This window comes from Panthera uncia, chromosome B1, assembly GCF_023721935.1.
Source record: "Panthera uncia isolate 11264 chromosome B1, Puncia_PCG_1.0, whole genome shotgun sequence".
NCBI classification, from domain to species: Eukaryota; Metazoa; Chordata; class Mammalia; order Carnivora; family Felidae; genus Panthera; species Panthera uncia.
In genome coordinates, this window is record NC_064811.1 from 92943704 (window position 1) to 92959585 (window position 15882).

Here is a 15882-nt window from a genome sequence, read left to right on the forward strand (position 1 = left end):
AGTCAGTTTATCATTCTAGAAGTCACTCTGAGGCCTGCCTATGCAGGCACAAGTGGGGAGTTACACTCAAACTGGTCTGGGTGGTCTGGTGGCTAGAGGTCTCATCAGGGTAGTCCCATGGCTCAAGGAGTGGTTTCAGTTTCTAGTTGCCTGAGTTAAGAGATAAACTGGAAAGAAGAACTTAAAGAAGAATGTGGTAAAAAGATTGGTGAGTACAAGCAAGTGGGCAGTGAAGGTCAGGTCTTAGGGTCTAGCTGGTGATGATAACAATTCCAGTGCAGAATAAGTCCAGTTGTTCTATGGGTAGGCCTTAAGCACTTGGAAAATATATCTCCAAACCAATAATCTCTAGTCCCACTTGGATAAAAATCCTGATATATGGAAAGCTTATAAACTTTAGGCACTACTCAGTCTTTTCCATTCAAATATATTACATAGGTTTGATTGTTTATAAATGTAGACTTTACCAAAATATTCCCTCTATGCTCTCTTTAGATTCATTCATTCATCCAACAATATTTATCAAGTAGGTACTATTTATCAGACCTGGGGCAGACAGAGTGTTAGGCAAATCACTGGATTAGATGTCTCAGAGGTCCTTTCAAACCTCTCAGGTGGAAACTTCAGATGGAGGCAGAGACAAAAACTGAGAAAAAGGAAAGGCAACTTCTTATAATAAGCATCTTAATATGTAAATATTTAATATTTAAATCTTCATATTTAAATATTAGTTGGCTAGGCCATCTAACAACTCCCAGTGATCAGCAGATTTGATTCTTACTTACTGAAGTAACAGATCCAACTTAAAAAACATTTATGTAATGGCTTATCATACAGAGTAAAAGATTTCTTCCAGTAAACAACTTAGGCCAACTAATCAAATGTCATGCTGAAATATATATATATAGAATAAAAAATTATCAGAAAAGTTACGGGCTCTAAAATATCAGGTTAATTATCTCCTTAAAAATTCCTATCCGAAGATCATACTGCTTGTCCTTCATTATGTCAGAATGAGTTTACTATTTGTGAAGTGGTTTTTACATCTATTAAAATTAAGTACTTCCACTTCCCGTTACCAAAGGGACTGGGTGTTGAATAACTCAGAAAACAACTTTGGTCTGGTAAAGGGAGTGGAAAATAATTTTGGTTGAATCATTTGTATTAGTTAATATAGTTATCATTATCTGCATGCTGGTAGGACACGGGAGTCATAAAAGTGTCTTTATCAAGCTTTTGTTATATTGTTGATGAATTCGTTAAATTTTCTAGGAATAACGTATTTTGAAAGTACTTTAATTCTTATTATTTTATGCCAGTAAATATATAGAAACTATGACATGCGTGTATTGATGGTGCAACTATATCAGCTGCTCAGAGTTAAATGTTGTTGAAAAACCGGGACCATGTTTTGCAAAGAAGAAAAATAAATATTATCTTATTTTTGAAACAGGTATAAAAGCTTGAAGGCTTCCCATAAGAGAATCATTAATATAAGCATTGACCAGTAATGGGAAATTTGCCATAGAGCATTTTGTAGATGTATTTGGTTCTCCTTATATGTGTTAAAAAAAACAAAATTCAACAGAGTAAATTTGAAAATACAATTAACTTCATTAAACAATGACTGGATCAGGCAGCATCCTATCTAACAAGTAGAGGGGAGCTCCAAGGAGTGGTATAAAATGAAAGGTTTTATAGGAAGGAGGGTTGGGCAAGAAAGTTATTAGCCAAAAAAAAAAAAAAAAGTTCCAGGCAAGGTCACTTTCCCTTAGGGGGAGAACAGGGGTTTTTATCATGCAGATTACCTCATCTTCCTTTGGGGAATGGAGAGGGCCCATGTGACAGATTACCTCATGGGCACTGATCAGAAAATTCCTGATTGACTGTAAGTCATTTCTGGGGGAGGTCAGTATCATGTATGTAGATACCATATTTGGTAAAATTATCGATGAGTTTTTTCAATGTTATGATGGGTAATTTTTTAGGAATTTAGATGTGAGTCAGATATTATAGCACTAATGATGGGGTTTGGGGGTGACAGTGGAGTTTGGAGCTTATGGCCAAGAAAGAATTCTTGAAGACATCTTTGGTGCAAAAAGGTGATTTTATTAAACCACGGGGACTGGACCTGTGGGCAGAAAGAGCTGCACTGCGGTTGTGAAGAGTGACTGATTATATACCTTCAGGTTAGGAGGGGGTTAGGGACAGTGCAAATCTCTAAGGAATTTTGGAAGCAAGGTTTCCAAGACCTTGAGGGGCTAGCTGTTGTTAGGAAAATATCATTTATTACTGTTTACTAAAACCTCAGTCATGAGACCCCTCAGATGTATATCAGGGGCCATATGCTTGGAGTATAATTGCCAACATATACTTGGGGGTTAAAGCTAAAGGAGGTTTGCAAAGGAATTTTTATGTGTTTAAGGAGACTCACAGGATCCTGGGGGGGGGGGGTCAGGATAATGTTAAGCTAAGTTTCCCTTTTGCCCCTAGCAAGTGTCACTATCAAGGCAGCCAAGCTCCTGGAGGAAGGTCACTCTGCCTGTCTCAAGGACATGTCAGTGGGCCGTAGGTACTAAGGAAATTTAAGTTTTAATTTGCCTTTGTTTCCCACATCACCATGACAAGCACTTAAACCCTCTTACATCTTGATGAGGGTGATATTAGGGCTCCAGGAAACGGAGTCTATAGGTTTCTGGAGATTAGGTTATGGATAAGATTATCTTTTTCTTGAAGTTTACTAAGTTATCTGTAAACTGAAGAAGACTCCTGTTCTGCATGACTGTGATCTGTATCAGTCAACCATTTGCTTTCTTTTCCTTCTTTTGTTCTTAGGCAGCCTGGAGTGTCTGGGGAATATCATACATATCCCACCTGGGGGTGAGAGGGCAGGAGGGAGTGCTATTAGCCTGTACTTTGCCCTCAACTTGTCTTATGCTCCCTCATCTCTATCAGAAGTTATAAAATAAATTTTAAATTCTTGGGGAAAAAAACTTATAGACAAATTAGTGACATAGTGCTAAGTGTCTTTTAAGTACAATGTTATTGCAAAGTTTTGTTAGCTTAGAAATTGTCCTATGGCTTTTGAATCACTTTTTATTAAAAAAAAGATTTCCTTCCCATTTGTTAAAAAGTAAGATTTATTTAAACTCTCTCAATGTTCTAGAAACTGGAAAGAATTTTATTTGTGACTGGTGCAATAGATGATACAGTTGTTCTTTTTTTTTCTCTCATTAGAAAAGTATTTAGATATTTCTTAGTCAAAAAATTGTTGAGATAAAGTTGGCAAATCCACGGCTCTAATGAATATTTACTACTTTCCCTCTCTAAATCAAAAACACTGGAAATTAGTCTCTCTGAACTTAGTAGCTTCAAACTAATGCAAAAAGAAAAAGTACAATGAAGAAACCAGAGTCTTCCTAGTCTCTGGGTTAAATACTTGCATAAAAATCAGATACTACCCACAACTATTACTCAATTTCTGAGGACTGTTTGCTTCTCTTTTCAGAATGGACTCAACGCTCTCCATTTGGCTGCCAAGGAGGGCCATGTGGGCCTGGTTCAGGAGCTGCTGGGAAGAGGGTCCTCTGTGGATTCTGCCACTAAGGTAATGTTCATGCTAGTAGAATTTATTTCCTTGGACAAGAGGAAATGATTTAAAGTTATTTTGTCTGGTTATACATTGCAGACGTTTGCTGGAACACCAAGGTTCTTGACCATGAAGAACTGAAATTGAAACTCTTTCCACTAAACTTTGCAGAGTTTGAGTTGATTCTTTTAGAGACTTATCAAACATGAGACTGGAGAATTCTGCATACTTTGTTTCAAATGTTCTGTCTTTTTTTCTTTGATTCATGTAGACACTAGATTAATATAATCATGTGTGGATGACAGCACCTATTTTCCTAAGGTTAATTCATTTTTTCAAAAGTATATTGATGTAGTAAACTTCTCAGTGGAAATGGACAGGTAATTTTCATGCTTTAATGAAGTTGTTATATCTTTTTAATGTATTCATTTAACTTGGTAAGAGAATATTCGGAATCTCTTATAGTGTAATGGAAAAGAGATTTTGGATCATGGATTGAATTATTGGGGAAAATTAGATTTTATCACTATAATGTGTGTTTGTAAAGCTATTGGACTCATTTTTAAAGAACTGTACAAGATGTTTGGTATACTAGAAACTATTTTTTTTTTATTGATAGTCCTTTTACTAAAATATATTTGAACTTTGTCGTTGGGGAGTCATTTCAGAAACAACAGATTTAAGTATTTTATTTTATCTGAGGGAGAGAGAGAGAGTGGGGGAGAAGAAAAGAGGGAGAGGAAGAATCTTAATCAGACTCCACGTTCAGCTCGGAGCCTGATGTGGGGGATGAATCCCATGACCTTGGGATCATGACCTGAGCTGAAATCAAGAGTCAGATGCTCACCTGACCTAGCCATCCAGGCACCCCAGAAACAACGGATATATATTTTTTAAATATCATCACTGGTGACAAATCTTTGTCTTTAGAAGGTGAAATTTTAATTTGGAGAAAAACAGTAGTTAGAATCAAGCCTGTTGCCCAGAGCTGGAGTGTGATAATATGGTTGTGAGAGATGCAGAGAGGCTAGGCTGTAGGCCCTCAGGTGACCAGCTGGGGCTTTAGTCTGATCAGGGTTGGACAAAAAGAGTGGTGGAATAAATTAGGAATATGGCCAGTTAACCTGGATTTCTAACACCTCATGCACACATGATTGTCAAAATATAGACTGGCCCGACACCTCACGAGAATTGTGAAGGATGGAAAAGGAAAGCACTATACAGGAGGCTCAGTGTTTTGATGGCAGACAATTTATCCCCTTCCAAGGTGGGCTACTGTCTGGATTAGAATGACAAACTTTAACCACTTGAAGTTATCAATCAGCAAAATTGAAAATGCCTGTACATTCGATGTCTACAAAATTTGGAAACCTCTAATATTTTCTATTTTGTTTCTCCAAAACAGAAGGGGAACACTGCTCTTCACATTGCATCTTTGGCTGGACAAGCAGAAGTTGTCAAAGTTCTTGTTAAGGAAGGAGCCAATATTAATGCACAGTCTCAGGTACTGCATTCAGATTTTCTCTGGTGTGAATGAATTTAAATTAGAACAGCTTTGTGAAATTGATTTAATGGGTTGAGCCAGCTGTTGGATAGTTAAATTTGCTATAAATATTTCCGTTATTTATTTCAGCCACATTATTTTATGAACTCCTGCTATGATATTTTTTTGATGTATTATGATCCCCCTCTTAATATAACTGAAAATTTGACAACTACACAGTCTGTCATTCCCTTTAAGTGCATTAAAAAAGCATATAAAGTGTTTTTTCCCAGAATGACAGTGACATCTGTGAAATATGAATTATTCATGCAAGTTCTATGTTGTGCTATAAAAGTAGTTTCTCTCCTTAAATTTTAAAAATTCTCAAAAGATTAGCATTCCAGTAGGAGATCTGCTATGAAGTGGGAATCACACTAATTACCTCACACCCCAAATGTGGACTTTACAAAACTCCTGAAGGAAATAAGAAAATTCGTGACCCACAGCCTTACAATGCATGTAATAACAATTATGTAGGATAGAAAATGCGTGTTCTTAAAATGAAGTATTTTTTTGAATTAAAAGAATAATCAAAATACATCATAAACTTGATGCCCATTTTCTGCGTGAAGAAATGTTGCTTTTCCCAAAGCTTTCCTTTTGGTATCTATTATGAATCTATGAAGAAATTGAGGGGTGTATCCTTTTAAATCCATTTCTTCTCTCTCTCTTTTAAAGTTTTTAGCCTCTCTAGCATACCACAGGCCATGACACGGGGACTATTAGCAAAATAAACCAGTTCCTGTCTATCTATTCTTTGGGATAATCTCACTGGCTTGCTTCTGAGGGGCCTTGTGTAGGAATATCTCTACCTATTTTGTTCATTCATTCATTATGTTGACATGTCTCCAGTGGTATAAATAGCACTACAGGGCAAAAGTTAGAATCAACCCTTTTTTCTTGGACTTTGATTAGAGGGAAGACTCTGTTGAAATTATGACAGACAAGACGTTATTTATTTTCACCTCTCTAATATCATACTGTTTTAAATAACCGCATTTTTCTTTTAAAGCACAATTTGTCTTTTGAAAGTCCAATACACATCTCTATTTTAACATTTATTGAGAATATTCCATATTATAACATCTTCATGACGTGAAAATTTTTTTTTAAATTGATACCATCTGTAAAGAATTCCCATATAGCATATAAAGTATAATGGCATCTTGGGCTTAGAGACACAGGACTTGACAAAATCTACTGCTCTAAACTAAGGGATTAAAATCTTTTCTTTATAGCAAGAGAACATCTTTTTGCTCCAGAGCAAAGCTTTCAGACCTTAGCTGGCATCATAATCACCCACAGGGCTTGTTGAAGCATGTGCTTCTGGGCCCAACCCCAGAGTTTCGGATTCATTTCTGGAGTGGGATCTGAGAATTTACATGTCTCACATAATGCTGAGGTTTTCCAGTTCAGGAACACTGTGAGACCCACTGCTTTGGAGAATATAAGAGAAAACTGGGCTTAAGAACACTGTTATAGAGATTCACTAAGTACAGGTTTAATTATGTGCATTAAGTCAGTAGTTTGTATACTTAAGAAGCATGGAAATGAAAACCTGGTCAAGTTCAATTGTCCATGGGAAGTTTTTAATGGGAAGTTCACATGCCAACTGTTAGTGCTGTTAGTATCTATAAAAAGAGCTTGGTTACTTTGCTCAAAATGACTCGTTGAACGTTGTGATTTCATAAAAGTTGACAGGTAGCAAATACTGCAAGATAAGTGCTTGTCAAAAGTTGTATCAGTTATTACACTGTGATTACTGGAAATTTATATGCTTTGGAGGTTTTCAAGAATAAGCCAGAACCACTTAATCGGTAATTTGCTTTCAAGAGTCAATGAGCCCATTCTTTATAGTCATAATCATGCCAGATTATAACAGATTTTATAGAAAGATTTATATTATCATTAAAGTAATCTTTATTTGTATTGTATTTAATTAGCTCAATTTAGGATTCATATTGTAGGGAATCCTGACAACTAGCTTCAAACTGATTTTATATTATAAGAAAGTTTTGGAGTGAAAAAAATTAATAATTAAAATTTAGGATGCTTTTCTAGATGCCTAAGTGATTTGATAAGCCCTATGAGATTATTTACTATGTTGAATTTAGGTGGCCATCATTACCAAAGACAAAAATTACTATTACTTAAAATATTTTGTAATTTAATGATTAAGATTAAAATACAGGAATTTATATAAAACTATTTGATTTTTTTTGTTCCTATGTGTGAACAAATCCTAAAGGCATGGTTTTAAGGGCCATTGGGAGAGGATATGAGTCCTTCATACGTGATTCTCATTAGTCTTGTCTTGATTAAGATACAGATTTTTTCCATGACAACAAGGGACCTAGATGGGTGGGTAGGACCATGCTCATGGTAGTTAGTCTCTTCCTTTTGAGAACCAGAAAAGGGGCATAGGAATACCAAATGTGCAACATAAATTCTGAATTCTGTACTCAAATTATACCTTCTCCCATATCTTTCTATGAACATAATGCAAGACAAATGCAGAATAGTCTGTTAGTATAGGAACATTGATAGCTGCATAGTACTTTGCTTTTGACAAACTTCTGAATTTTTTGGAAATGGACCACTAAGGTTATTGTCGAATTAAGAAAAGCCCCAAGGAATAAATGTTCAGTAAACATTTACGGAGCTCATAGGTCATGGAGAGGTATACACCTGTGGATTTTACTGCACTCTCTACATAAACTGTAAGATCCATGTGAAGCTTACCCTGACACGACACAGTGCCAATTTTGGTAGTGTCCTTAATTCATGAAGAATTCCAGAACACCAGCAGAAGCAATTTAAGAATTTTAAATGGAACTATGTGATCAGTATAATAACAATCCACTGATGTTTAAGTTTCTGTGCTCAGCAGTGGTAGCAGTGTGGTCTCTACTGAGACAGTTGTCCATCTAAAATCTCGATATGATTTTAAATATTGCTCAGACCTTGTGGCTCTCTGGCTTGGTTCTTTGCTCTCCTGGTTTCAGTGGCACGGAGATCTCATCAAGGTCTCAGTGCAAGTTGTGTTGGTGGAATAATGGGGCTAGAAGTCAGGTTAGAGTGATTGGAGGAATGCTATTTGCCTTGAGGATGGTTGCTTGCTTTCTGAAAACTTGGGCACTTTCTGACAGTCTTTACTCGGCACATGGACATCTTCTACACAGTCCTACAAAGTAATGCTGGAATGCTTTCTGGATATTTGTACTGGCATTTATTGATCAATTTTATAACCTGTACAGCTATTAGATTCAAAGATATGACTTTTAAACCATTGTTCCAATTATATGTTATACATGAAATTTTGAAAAAAATAAAAAAAATACTCTCAGAGTGATGAGCTCCTTTAAATTCTTATAACACTTTTGCCCATTAATATTTGCCTATCTCAGGTTTATTTTTTGTTATGTATATCTACAGTTTCTGCAAGGTGGTACATTTCTTGGGAGCAGATCATTTTTTTCTCACGTTCCTCTGTATTTTTAGGATTTGGTGTAATACCTTGCACATATATGATTGGAGGCTAAACATATGCACATATATTCTTCCTGTATAAGAATTAGCTCCGTTACATATTCCAATCATCCTTAACAATAGATGTTAATAATAGTACAAAAAATAATATTGACTGCCAGGAGCTATCTCTGACGCATTGTGTATATTATCTCTTTTGATCTTCATTTACTCTGTCATCATCGATGACAAACTGAGATAAAGATGATTCATTTACTTACTCATAATCTTCATCCCCAGGCAAAACTGCTTCTTAGAACTCTCATAACAGTTAGACCTTCACTACAGACCCAGGAAACAATTCCTAAAATTCTTTTTTCTTCTGTCCCAGACCCTATGAAGGTCCAAGTCAGCCGATTTTCCTGCAGCAGCATCCATGCAAAGGTTTAAGGTGAAAACTTCTCCTGTAGTATTTTTTGTGAACTATAAATGCTAGAGCTCTGCAAAAATGTTCAAAACATGATGAGATTTTGCTGTTGCTGCCAAGAAAATCTGGCCTGCAAAATTTCCCTTCTTTAATTTTCTCCACAATAACATGTGACTTTTTGTTCCTCACACAAGAGTGTTTTTCCTTGCAATCTTAATTTTATTTTCTCATGTAAAGTTATTAAAATCCAAATGACCCTCATAATAAAATAAAGTTACTTTAAAAATATCTATTTGTTTTTTGTTTTTACGAAGCAAGCCGGTTTGCGTGATGCCTATTTGGCTACAATGAAAAAAAAAAAAAACACAAGAGCACAGTGGATTCTGGTATAGGTAATATCTCTATACAGTAGAAGCTAGGTGAAATTGTGGAACATGGGCACAGTAAAACTTGTGGTCAACTGTAGCTGACTTTTACCTTATACAATGGAGACTGGGATGTTTAAATTCCCTGATAGTTACAGAGAGAAAAGAAAATGTGACTTCATTGGAAGAAAGGATGAGCCAGAAATTCCCACAAGTCTGTTTAAGGAGTAGGTGGAAGTGTGTGTCCAGGGAGCTAAGTGTGGGTTGGAGGAGAGTCCAGATGCCACAAAATTACAACCCCATAGTAGTATCTTACACTCAGCCTCTTAATTTTAATGTATAGTTTTATGTATTATTTAATCTCATTTTATCTTTACAATGATGTGAACTAGCAGTGATTACGCTCAGGAAATTTGAGGCACAAGCAAGGAAATCTAAGGTCTCATAACATATTAGTGATTGAGTCACAAGCCCAGGGCCATTTTCATGGACACCTCCCTTCCAATAGTCCTCTACATAGTTCACTGTTTCCCTTAAGCTTTCTCTACAATCTGCCTCTTCTAGGTCAGTTCAGTTACCTCCCACAAGAGCCAGGTCCCTGGCTCAAATGCCATCCATTCTCTCAGGGTCTAGTTGTGAAGATGCTGGGAATAACTAAAAACATTCCATAAAAGCGAGGCATTTCCAAGAAAAGGGATTCATGTACACTGGGACACCTATCTACATTTGGGACATTTGCACTCAGACATTCATTCTCTTAGAGTGTTCTTTTATGAAACACAATTCTTAACACACGGAAGACTTAAATATACCTTCTGAAGTATAGTTGGTGATGTCTTTCTGATTCATTTTTCTTATTAATTTTTGCATTGTTCTACTTTTTCTTGAATTTCTTGTGTTTTAGTATTATGAGGATTCCAGAAACAGTTTTTTTTTTTCTCTTTTCATCCTATTTTAGTGGTGAGTGAGTCCAAATAAGAAATTCTGATTTGGTATTCTTCATAACATATTTTGCGGAAAATTTACTTCTGTTTTTCTTGAATCCTTTTGCTTGTTTTATGGTCACTACTCTTTGTTCTTTCAATTCTGGAAATTTCATTCCAAAGGAGGACTTTCCTATTTGTAACACAAACATGATTAGACTTTATTTTATTAGCTTTTAGATTCTCAGACCGTGGCCATTAATGCCAGTTGCAAGATTACATGCCCATTAGTTATACCCCCAGAATTTTAGGGGTGCATATGCCTACTCTATGCAATGATAAATGTTTTGTTGGGTGTAGCTTCCAATAATTTTTACTTCATTGGCCCTCACTCATTGTCACAAATAATTTGAATTGGGCTGTGAAGAGGAAGAAAGCCTACACAGTTGGCCGGCATGCCCATTACACTGAATTGCTTCCATATGGCCATGGAGCCATCCCTGGCTCTTAAAACAAAAACTCATAATGGAACATTCCGTTCTGTCACACGCACAAACACACACGCATACATACACACACACACACACACACACACACACACACACACAGTATATAAAATAGGATCCGGACTCACAGATCCAAAAAAATTGTTATGTTTTCAGCATTTTTCTCCAAATATATACATATAGCTCTTTCTTTTTTTTTTTTTTAATTTTTTTTTTAACATTTATTTATTTTTGAGACAGAGAGAGACAGAGCATGAACGGGGGAGGGGCAGAGAGAGAGGGAGACACAGAATCGGAAGCAGGCTCCAGGCTCTGAGCCATCAGCCCAGAGCCGACGCGGGGCTCGAACTCACAGACCGCAAAATGGTGACCTGAGTTGAAGTCGGACGCTTAACTGACTGAGCCACCCAGGCGCCCCATATAGCTCTTTCTTAATAAGGTTCTTAGTTGTTTTAATTAAGAAAATTATTGTAACACTTTATTTGAAGTTAAGGTGAACATGTACTTGCATTTGACTGGGGATGAGAAAGAACTTGGGACACTTACGTTGTCTTTTTGACTCTGAAAATCAGTTTATTGAATGATTACACACGTGGAAGTGCATCTACGTTCCTCAGCATTTGGAGCTAAACAAAGGAAGTATGCTTTTCCAATTCTCCATTCTCTGATATGGATCATTTCTCCAAAAGAAATGATGAGAATTGCCATCTTTAAAACTTTGTATAAAATGGAATTCTCTTGGGGCGCCTGGGTGGCGCAGTCGGTTAAGCGTCCGACTTCAGCCAGGTCACGATCTCGCGGTCCGTGAGTTCGAGCCCCGCGTCAGGCTCTGGGCTGATGGCTCAGCGCCTGGAGCCTGTTTCCGATTCTGTGTCTCCCTCTCTCTCTGCCCCTCCCCCGTTCATGCTCTGTCTCTCTCTGTCCCAAAAATAAATAAAAAACGTTGAAAAAAAAAAAAATTTAAATGGAATTCTCTCATATTATAGTAGAATTTCAACACTGAAAGTACTGGTCTGTTCATACACACTCACATCTGAAAAGACATAATATTTTCATTTGCAATAAAATAAAGCAGTTTGCTATTTTTGAAATAAAATTGCGACATTTATATTTGTCTTTATCTTCATTAATCTGGGGACAGGTGATGTGGCAAGGCTGAATACTGGTTGCCATTTTGTCCTGAAATTTGAATGAAGTAAGACATAAATGTCATTAAATGTAAATCTATAGTAGATGGCCATATATTTATCACTTCAGAAGACTGTCTGTGTCCACTATTACTGTATTTTAAAGGAACTAAATTGTAGAAAGGTGAGACTTGTAGGGAGAAGAACAAAATGGCTAAGATGGCTCTACATTTCTCTGAGTAGAAATAGAGTTCAAATTTCATACAGAGGATCCTTCTCTGTCCTTCTGAGTTAAAATGGAGGATAAGCACCTCTGGCAGCAAATAGTTAAAATAGTACCAGAGCGGTTTGCTTCTTACCTCAGATCTTATAGCACAATGTGCACGTTCCACAGCAACTAAGATGCTAGGAAGACCTCAAAGTAGTGATCCTTCCAGACAAAGAGCACAAAACAAAACAAAAATGTGAAAACATGACACTAAGTAAATGAAGTAAAACTTGCCAATAGAAAATTATTGGAAGTAGTCATTCCCTCCCTCCATCTTTCCCTCCCTCCCTCAGCACGTGTTTGGATCTTCAATTTGTGCCCCCTCATGTTGGCTAGAGATACAAAGATGGGGTTGGAGTGGGGGAGACCAGAGGAAGTAGTGACTGAACTGCTTTCTTTTTTTTAACTCATAGATAATTTTATTTTTTATATCTATTTTTTCCAGCTTCAGTGAAGTATAACTGACAAATAAGATCGTAAAGTAGTTAAAGTGTACAATGTGATGATTTGATATTAGTATACCTTGTGAAAGGGTTCCAGGTTAATTCACATGTTCATGACCTAACATATTTGTTTATTTTCCTTTCTCCCTCTCTCTTTCTTACTTTTTAAAATGAGAACGTTTAAGTTCTCCTCTTTTAGCAAATTTCAATTGTACAGTCTAGTGTTATTAACTACATAGTCATCATGTTATATATTAGATCCTCAGAATTTACTCATCTTATAACTGAAGGTTTGTATACTTTTACCACCCTCTCCCTGCTTCCCTCACCCCTCAGCCCCTGAAGACCATTTTTGTACTTTCTGTTCCTATGAGTTCAATTAAAAAAAAAAAAAAAAGATTCCACATGTAAGTGATACCGTGCAGTATTTATCTTTCTCTCTCTGGTTTATCTCACTTAGCATAGTACTGTCCAGTAACTTTTCTCTTAAAAAAAGGAATTGATGTGATAATCAGGGGTGAGAGGAGATGCAGTGTGCTGTAGGAAAATGAAATAGGACATGCGAGAGCCTAAAAGAAATCCAGGAGCTGAAACATGAAGGGGAAATGTGGTACATAAGAAGCTGAGAGAGAAGATCACAGCCTGCAGGACTCTGTGAGCCATGTTAATGATTTTGTTTTAAGATGCTTATCCTAAGCCCAGTATGAGGTAGAGGTGGGAGGTAGAAAAAGATAAGATTTGGATTTTTAAAGATCACCTTGAGGCAGTTTGGAGAACTATAAAAGGGGCATCATAATAATAGTACCTCCCTCATAGAGGATATGAGAATTGAATTAGTTAATCCATGTACGGCACTTAGAACAATGCCTGGCATAAGAACTCAGTGACTGTTAGCTGTCATTGATATATATATATATATATATATATATATATATATACACACACACATATATATACACACATATATATACACATATATATATATATATACACACATATATATACGCATATATATTTTTTTTAAGTTTATTTATTTTGAGAGGTGGGGAGGGGCAGAGATGGAGAGAGAGAGAATCGCAAGCAGGCTCTACACTGCCACACAGAGCCCCCCAGGGGGCCCGAACCCATAAACCGTGAGATCATGACCGCAGCCAAAACCAAGTCAGATGCTCTACCAACTGAGCTACCCAGGCGCCCCTAGCCGTCATTGTTAATAACAGATTCAGTGATAGCTCATTTGTGTCAGAGTGGCCTCTCTGCATGCCCCCACTGCTTGTTCTCAGCACAGTGGAGACAGCAGCAAAGTCAGTTCCTTGACATGTTAACAAGTTGCTACTAAAGGGGTGCCTGGATGGCTCAGTCATCTGTGTCTGACTTCAGCTCAGGTCATGATCTCACTGTCCATGGATTTGAGCCCCTCATTGGACTCTGCTGACAGCTCAAAGCCTGGAGCCTGCTTCTGATTCTGTGCCTTCCTGTCTTTCTGCTGCTGCCCTGCTAGCTGTCTCTTAAAAATAAATAAAATGTTAAAAAATTTTTTCTTTAACTAAGCTGCTACTAAAAACGAAAGCTGCAGCTCTCGTGACTGTTTTTTTTTTTTTTTTCCCCACATGCTCTTTGGAACACTGTCAATTCGGATGCATGAAATTGCATTATCCTAAACACAGATATAGTAGTCATGTAATAGTTTAAGTAATTCAGTAGCCAGGACATTTAGGTTATAGACTGACCACCTAGAGACACGTGCAGCTTTAGATTAACGGATCAAATATGAGTGTTCTCATCTTAGATATTCTGGGTGATGGAAACTGAAATACAACTACCAAAATATGTTTTTAACCGAGTATTATTCTTGAAAATCACTTTCAGAGAGTAATTCCAGTGTGGAAAATTCTAAATGGAATAACATAAACCAAAAAAGAGTTGTTTACATTTATTTACGGTAAAATAGTAAAAAAGATTTTTGAAGTGTCTGAAATATAGTATGAGTATACCTTAGTTAGAGCAAGGTATCATTGAAGCTAGCATAGAAGTTGAAGATGTGGAAAAACAATTTTAAATTGTTTTTTAAAAAAACATCCAATGACCTTGATTGGTCTGGGTTTATATTCTTTAAAAATAAAATTCCATTCTACACCTTTTATTTGGGCAGTTACCACTTTTCAGAACTAATGGTAGTAACTTCATGGGTCATTTTAGCTCTCCACTATAGATATTTTTGTACCTAATATTTTAATATTATTTTCAATCATATATTTAATATGTATGCAAATTAATAGATTAAATTTTATTTTTAATAACTTAAAAAAATTACTCAGCGAGGAATATCAGGCTGCTTGCAGAGGAAATATACCTAAACCACTGCAAAACCATTTAGAATTATAAGTTATTAAAGGTATTCTCATGAAAGCCAGTAGCAAGAAAAGGATTCTTCTTAGTGATACTGTTCAACATTGTGTTCAAGCCCTAGCCAATGTAATAAAATAAGAATATGAATGGAAAAGGAAAAGACAAAAAATGTTGTATTATAGAATATGATTATTTAGATAACTCAAAAGAATCTGCAAATCAATGAAGATATTTTTACATTAACTAATTCATTAAAATTCTGCCGCCTGCATTTTTCTATCCCATACATCACAGAGTTGTCTTGTATAGTCTTTGGATAAGATTTTCTTCAGCCTAAAAGTTAAAATGAATTATTCTCTTAAAAGTTAATACTAAAACAAAGTAGTAAGTTCCACATCTAAAAATGGTAGATTAGGATTTCATATTCTTTAAAAAAAATTTTTTTTACATTTATTTATTTTTGAGAGACAGAGAGAGACAGCGTGAGCAGGGGAGGGGCAGAGAGAGAGGGAGGCACAGAATCAGAAGCAGGCTCCAGGCTCTGAGCTGTCAGCACAGAGCCTGATGTGGGGCTCAAACCCATGAACCATGAGATCATGATCTGAACCGAAGTCGGACGGTTAACTGACTGAGCCACCCAGGTGCCCCAGGACTTCATATTCTATTTAAAATTGGATTTGTGAAGCACAGGTTAAAGCTTCATTAGAGTGTGTTTGCATGACTGCCTTTATATATTCTGGTCTTTTCAAAGCATTGGGAAGTACTTTTCGTATTTTATTTTTATTTTATTTTATTTTATTTTATTTTATTTTATTTTATTTTATTTGTTTTATTTTATTTTATTTTATTTTATTTTATTTTATTTTATTTTATT

General features: G+C 36.2%; 1 protein-coding gene across 1 annotated transcript in view; it reads left to right on the forward strand.

The window, feature by feature from the left end:
• Positions 1-15882, forward strand: part of ANK2 (ankyrin 2) — a 254755-nt gene that overhangs the window by 67301 nt on the left and 171572 nt on the right. Inside the window, exons 3-4 of the mRNA XM_049631065.1 lie at positions 3509-3607; positions 4995-5093. Coding sequence (XP_049487022.1) covers positions 3509-3607; positions 4995-5093 — 198 coding nt within the window. The remainder of the gene's footprint in view (positions 1-3508; positions 3608-4994; positions 5094-15882) is intronic.